Source organism: Coregonus lavaretus (assembly GCF_964263955.1).
Source record: "Coregonus lavaretus genome assembly, contig: HAP1_SCAFFOLD_288, whole genome shotgun sequence".
In the NCBI taxonomy this organism is placed as follows: Eukaryota; Metazoa; Chordata; class Actinopteri; order Salmoniformes; family Salmonidae; genus Coregonus; species Coregonus lavaretus.
The window spans coordinates 166929-174658 of NW_028165217.1; the positions used below are offsets into that span (position 1 = coordinate 166929).

A 7730-nucleotide genomic window follows, 5' to 3' on the forward strand; every position below is an offset into this window, starting at 1 on the left:
TAATTAAAATTCTTAGTCTCATTTAATATACAACTTCTTTCGAATGTAAACATGTGCAACATTGCATCAACATTTCTGAAGAACAAAAGTGGTTGCATAACTGTCTGTGCAAAAAGTGCACTGTGAACCATTTGTACATGGGCCTTGAATAAAAAAATAGAAAGTGTTTTATTAAAATAAAGTGCATGTTTTCTGAAGAACAAAGGAGAGTTGATCAAAAATAATAATCTGAATGCACAGAACGTCACTGTGGGCCATGCAATATTCATATATAAGTCACTCTGGTCCTTGCCCTGCATTAATGAGAGAAATTACACTTTCTGTCTCCTGCCAATGCTGTGAACTTTGGCACAATTGGTGTGAGAGCAACTCTGAGACACTGGTGCAGGTGTTCATTGGTGAGCCTGATGTGGTATTTGTTTTTAATAAAGTTAATTGTGGAGAAGGCTGTTTCACAGCTGTATGTGGAGCCAAACATAGTCAGGATGTCTAGTGCCAGATTCTAGAGAACAGGGACGTCCGCTGCAGGCACCATCTTTCCCCAGAAAGGGACAGGGTCACCATCACCAACCTGCTCCTTCAAAGCCACATTTTCTTCCCTGACCTCATCTTTTTGTTTACCTTCAAGCAAGGTGTCAGCAACTTCACACATGCATTATTTTACCATCTCAGAGTCTGAAAATGTTTTTTTTGTGTTTTCCCAAAACCCAAGCTATCCTCAGTGAACACGCCGTTGCACGTTGTTGGGCTGTCAGGGAATTGAAAAGAACTTTGGTGGACCTCTCATATTGGGATTTGAGTTGTTTAATCTTGTTTGTTCTCACCTCCGTGTTCAGAGGATACGTCTGATCGAATTTACTATGTCTGGTGTCATAATGGCGCTTAACACTGGCACTTTTCACGAGAGCTACGGACTCACTGCATATCATCACATTGGTTTTATGCTAGTTGCGGGGAGAATGAATAAATACTGTTCCGTCCAAACGTCTTTGAATATACGGTTTTCAGAGTAAAGTTTTAATTTTTTTGAACAAGCCATATTAACAAAGATACTGGTAACTAAGCTCCTATCTGTGATATTCACAGTTGAACCGCGGTCAGATATTTCTGTTTCTTTCTGCCTGCTTGTCCCAAGGTTCCGCTGAGGATATTTTGATTGTGATTGGGTAAAACGCTGCCTCTTGTATTTGCATATAACCACGCGATTGGATTAGACAGGGAACTAGTAGAGGTGGGCGTTGCTTCGAGAGAGAGCGAGAGGTTGCTGATTTTGAGGCCACTGCACCCTTTTTTATTTTTTAAAGCTGTCTAGAAAATAATGTATTTACTTTTATATAACAATGTGATGTTGTCCCGTCCGGATTGACCTTTCTCTGGGTCCGGACCCAGACCGCAGTCCGCCAATTGAGTTTGGCTGGTCTAGAATGTCATTGTATGCTGTAGGCGCCTAGCCCGAACCATGAAAAACATCCCCAGACCATTATTCCTCCTCCACCAAACTTTAAAGTTGGCACTATGCATTGGGGCAGGTAGCGTTCTCCTGACATCCTCCAAACCCAGATTTGTCTGTCGGACTGCCAGATGGTGAAGCGTGATTCATCACTCCAGAGAACGCATTTCCACTGCTCCAGAGTCCAATTGCGGCAAGCTTTACACCACTCCAGACGATGCTTGGCATTGCGCATGGTGATCTTAGGCTTGTGTGCGGCTGCTCGGCCATGGAAACCCATTTCATGAAGCTCCCGACTAACAGTTACTGTGCTGATGTTGCTTCCAGAGGCAGTTTGGAACTAGGTAGTGAGAGTTGCAACCGAGGACAGGCGATTTTTACTCTCAGCACTCAGCGGTCCTGTTCTGTGAGCTTGTGTGGCCTACCACTTCGCAGCTGAGCCGTTGTTGCTCCTAGACGTTCCCCCTTCACAATAACAGAACATACAGTTGTCCGGGGCAGCTCTAGCAAGGCAGAAATTTCACAAACTGACTTGTTGGAAAGGTGGCATCCTAAGGCAGTGCCAAGTTGAAAGTCCATTCTACTGCCTATTTCCGTTGGTAAAGTCCAGTAAGGCCATTCTACAGCCAATGTTTGTCTATGAAGATTGTAATGCTGTGTGCTCGATTTTACACACCTGTCAGCAACGGATGTGGCTGAAAAAGCCGAATCCACTAATTTGAAGGGATGTCCACATACTTTTGTCATGTAGTGTGTATATTGGCCATATACCACAAACTCCTGAAGTGCCTTATTGCTATTATAAACTGGTTACCAATGGAATGAATACAGTAAATTGCACTTTTTTGTCATACCCATGGTATACGGCCTGATATACCACGGCTTTCAGCCAATCAGCATTCAGGGCTCCAACTACCGTTTTATAATCAACAATGAACATTACATACCGCTAGATAGCTGCAAAAGCTTTACTAGTTTGGTTTTAGCTATACTTTTTGCTTTACTAACAGGTTTTACTATAGCGTCGTCTTTTAGTCACTTCAGGGGATTCAAGTGTGTGTGTGTGTGTGTACTCGCAGATCTCTCAGGTTCTGATCACATGATCCTGTCCGGCTGCCGCCCGGCCACGCCCTCCTCTGCCGAGTCTGGGTTCATGCCCTGGTTAGGGTCATCGGGGTCTCGGCAGGGCCACGGCAGGGTCAAAGTTCACACCCCCAGCACCCCAGAGCTCTACTCTGCCCTCCAACTGCCCTACAGCTGCAGGTCAGGCCCAGACATGTCCTGACTCTGTTCCTAATGTCACCCTGTTTCCCGATTTGGTGCACCAGGGCTTGTAAATTAGTGTACTATATAGGGAATGGGGTGTCATCTGAGACGTAGACCTAGTTACTGTTTAAATCCATCTTTCCTTCCTTCATTCTTTGCCCTCTTTCTTCAATTAATCCCCAAAGGGAAAATCATTATTAGTGATTGAGGTAATCACTGATCTTATATGATTACAGATGGACTATTGTTGTAAATTGTTGTGTGTGTATATATTTGACTGTAACTAAATTCCTCCATCTCCCCATTCCTCTAATCCCGGATTCCCCTCCATCCCCCATCCCTCTGTCCAAACCCCAATTTTTCCACCCTCATCCCGCCAACCTCTCCTCCACCCACCTTTCCCTACCTCCATCCACCCATCCCTCCACCTCCCCAGGTCCAGTGAGAGTGATGCCCAGTCAGAGTGCTTGGATGTGGGGGCAGAGAGGCTCCAGTTTGCCCCCCCTGGTCCTCGCCTGGACTGGTCATTTCAGTAGGATGTCTGTTTATGTAGTTTCCATTGTATGTCTTATAATATTGTCCCTTTGTCGTTTCCATTGATTTATATATTCGTTTTTCAATGTGATTAATAAAGATGAATAGTTTGACACATTCCTTCTCTACTAATGATTCGATGAGCCAGGAGAAATGTTACTAACTTATTGGTGGTAGTATTGAACAGCAAGGAAGTCGAAGCAGTTATGAATTTTAAGAGGTGTGATATTTTAATACAATAGGCTAATTATAATCTAAATCCTATCAATTTAGACCCTAGAATAGATCAACTGTCTTTTGAAGTTTTTTTAATATTGTTGAGTAAAATTGTATCCCAAATAGTTCATTTTGACCAATTTAGAAGTTGTCAGTTTGAAACCCTTTTATTGGCTGCTGTCGCGTGCCACGGCTGACGCACGACACCATCTGATTGGCTGCTTTCCAAAACACTGACAGGTCAAAAGGTGCATTTTGTCAAACATGCCTTCAGTTTAGTTCGCAATTCATTGAACCCATCGCATCGTTTAGAAATTTAAACCCCGCTTTCTTTGTGGTACATTCTGGTCGTTATCAGACACTAGTCTGTTGGGCTATACAAATACAAGTGGGAAGATGAACGCTATGATTTGTCAACACCTACCGCGTTACATGGAGTCCGAAAAGAAGAGTTTCCAACCGTGGCGGGACTACATGAAGCTAGCGGACGCAGTGCGGGAGATGCAGTTGGAGAACTTCGCCTCAGAACCGTCAACCGTCGACGGTCATTCCTCTGGGATATGCTCGACCATGGTGGAATTTGAACAGTTACCGCCGCGAGCCTTGCTGTCACGGATAACACCGGAGGCGACAACACACCAACCTAACGAAAAGGAAACCCTGTATTCCGAAATCGTCCCCGTGCGTAAAGACGCTCCTTTACGTCCGAGCAGCAGCAAGGATCCCAAGCACTCTACAGCAGCGTCCAGACCCTCCGCGGGCAGCCGGGGCCAGAGGGAGAGAAAGAAGGCGACCCGCTCCAAGACGCCGGAGGAGGTGCCATCACCTGAGCGCAAGTTCTGCAGCTTCTGCAAACATAACGGGGAGTCTGAGTCTGTGTTTGGGTCCCACAGTCTCAAGGGCCGGGATGGGGACGTGGTGTGCCCGTACCTGTGGCAGTATGTCTGCCCTCTCTGCGGGGCCACCGGGGCCCAAGCCCACACCAAGCGCTTCTGTCCCCGGGTCGAAACCACCTACAGCTCTGTATATGTCAAGTCGGAGAAGCGCTAGCTCTGGTCCAGGCCGTTAGTGCGCTACCTTCTAGGCCTACTAACAGAGGCAACTCGTTGCGAGATGGGTGGAACCAGAGCTAGAGAAGCGCTGAAGAGACTGTTCATGCTGTTGTGTTGGCGGCATTCTTTGACGTCTCTAGCGCGCTGTATGCGGACAGTTGTCAGAGGATTTACGAGTGGATATTTAGGTTAGAAGTAGTTTGGAATAGGCTGACTAGTTTTGTAGACTCTGGAGTAGCCTATTTATCGTGTGATTTGTATTATTTCCGTGTGTTTTCAACTTTTGTCGCTTATTTCTATTTATTTATGACGTGTGGTTTTTCATTATTTGCATGCACGTGTTTACAGCACATTTTGGGTTTGAGTTTTCTTTTTTTACTTTAAAGCGTAAATGTCCTTGACCAAACTAACTGCTTCTTTACATGTTGGTGTGAGATTTTGTAAAACCTCCCAACCTCTATTACTGTGTCGCCTAATGAACCGCCCTTATCAACGAACTCTACCTGCTACTTTAGGAAGGAAAAAACGGAAGTGTTGTCTTGTTTTGAGACTTGTGTTTTCCTGACTCTTATTTAAAAAAAGATATGCTCTAATCTAACTGTAGATCTGCAAGTCTACAGGCCTAATATAACTATTGGAAGAACATGACTATTGACAATAACAAGACAACAGCTATTTTATGTGGTGTGCAGAGCTACTTTGGGTAATTGCCATTTACCACGCTAGCTACTATTTTAAATTGTAATACTTGTATTTTAATAGATCTAGAAGTGTATTTTTTGTTGACTTTTCAACCTGTATGCTACTTAGATTGGCTGAATAGGACTTTAATGTTAAGTCTCACTTTAAAGAACCTTATGTTAAATAGTATGTGTGTTTTATTATGCATGTCTTCTATAATAATAACAATAATATCTGTATTGGCTACTCGTGTGTGTCTTACTTATCATTGAGGTGTCCCTAAAAAGGTATCCCAAGTGGCACCCTATTCCCTATCTAGTGCACTACTTTGCGTGTGTTTTCAACTTTTGTCGCTTATTTCTATTTATTTATGACGTGTGGTTTTTCATTATTTGCATGCACGTGTTCTTTACAGCACATAGGGGTTCTGATCAAAAGTAGTGCACTGAATAGGGCATTGTCTACAAATGGACTTTAGATCTTAGTGGTAAAGGTGATCTTTTTATGTTGAGAATCTTTTTAGACTGGTTAGTTTTAAAAAAGCAACATGTATCATAGATCCACGACTGAGCTGAGGAGATATACAATAACCAAAGATCCAACTTTAGTAATGATTTATTTTATAACACGTTCTCCAAAACACAGTAACAACATACTGTCCCAGACTGATGTCCTCAGCATCAGGAAAGGCAGAGGAGAAGAAAATAACCCTTAAACGGGGTGGTAGCTTTTTTTAATGCCAATAAAGCTACCACCCGGTTAATCAACCCTGCACCTTAGAGGCTGCTGCCCCATATACATAGACTTGGAATCACTGGTCACTTTAATAATGTTTACATACTGCTTTACTCATCTCATATGTGTATATACTGTATTCTATTCTACTGTAGTTTAGTCAATGCCACTCAGACATTGCTCGTCCTAATATTTATATATTTCTTAATTCCATTCTTTTACTTTTAGATTTGTGTGTATTGTAGGGAATTATTAGACACTACTGCACTGTTGGAGCTAGGAACACAAGCATTTAGCTACACCTGCAATAACATCTGCTAAATATGTGTATGTGACCAATAAAATTAGATTAGATTTATAGACCGCCATTATTATTAGAACGTTGTGTCCATATAACTTCACAAACTTTCAGTTCAAATCTGGGTTGATACTTTGGATCATTGTTCTCAAACTGATCTTCAGTATTCAAGTCCCCCCCCCCCCCCCCAAAAAAAAAAATACAAATAAACTTTCAAGTGAGCCTCCGCTATGTGAAGACTGTTACCCATGAGCCTTTGGGGGCGTTGTGATGATGGTTCGGTGTGGGTCCCAAATGACTATATAGGGACTAGGGTGCTATTTGGTAGGCAAACTAGATCTCAGAGCGTCGTGGGGGGAAGCCACGGCGTGGGGGAGGCCTCGCTGTCTTGTTGCCACGGCGGAGAGTCTCTAGCTCCCGATGGGTAGCCATCACTACCCGACTGAAAGAGGAAGGGAGGAGGGGGGGAGAGATGCAGATGGAGGGGGGGAGAGATGCAGATGGAGGGGGGGAGAGATGCAGATGGAGGGGAGAGAGATGCAGATGGAGGGGGGTAGAGATGCATTGGGAGAGAGTGATATTATTTTTAGTTGCTATGTCTGTTTTTCCTACTAACAAAACATCTGATCACCACTGTCATGCTAATGTAGTTGGTTTGATGTTTCCCATGCCAATAAAGCCCTTTTGATTTAATTGAAGTGAATGATCTGAGAGACAAGGCAAGAAGAGCCTTCTATGCCATCAAAAGGAACATAAAATTTGACATACCAATTAGGATCTGGCTAAAAATACTTGAATCAGTTATAGAACCCATTGCCCTTTATGGTTGTGAGGTCTGGGGTCTGCTCACCAACCAAGAATACACAAAATTGAGACTTCATGCAGAATTCTGCAAAAATATCCTCATTGTACAATGCAAAACACCCAAATAATGCATGTAGAGCAGAATTAGGCCGATACCCGCTAATTAGAGAAATCCAAAAAAGAGCCATTAAATTCTACAACCACCTAAAAGGAAGCGATTCCCAAACCTTCCCTAACAAAGCCATCACCTACAGAGAGATGAACCTGGAGAAGAGTCCCCTAAGCAAGCTGGTTCTGGGGCTCTGTTCACAAACACAAACAGACCCCACAGAGCCCCAAGACAACAACAACACAATTAGACCCAACCAAATGAGAAAACAGAGAATTACTTGACACATTGGAAAGAATTAACAAACAAACAAAGCAAACTAGAATGCTACAGTGAGGGGAAAAAAGTATTTGATCCCCTGCTGATTTTGTACGTTTGCCCACTGACAAAGAAATGATCAGTCTATAATTTTAATGGTAGGTTTATTTGAACAGTGAGAGACAGAATAACAACAACAAAATCCAGAAAAACACATGTCAAACATTTTATAAATTGATTTGCATTTTAATTAGGGACATTTTTGGACCTCCTCTCAATCAGAAAGATTTCTGGCTCCCAGGTGTCTTTTATACAGGTAACGAGCTG

General features: G+C 43.2%; 1 protein-coding gene across 1 annotated transcript; it reads left to right on the top strand.

Annotated features, from left to right (window-relative positions):
• Window positions 1–3862: 3862 nt before the first annotated feature.
• On the top strand, window positions 3863–4516 carry LOC311116122 (nanos homolog 3-like; the record flags this gene model as incomplete). Its single annotated transcript, XM_084191254.1, has 1 exon — window positions 3863–4516. One exon carries the CDS (start codon window positions 3863–3865, stop codon window positions 4514–4516), a length of 654 nt encoding a protein of 217 aa, XP_084047380.1.
• Between the last annotated feature and the right edge of the window lie 3214 nt (window positions 4517–7730).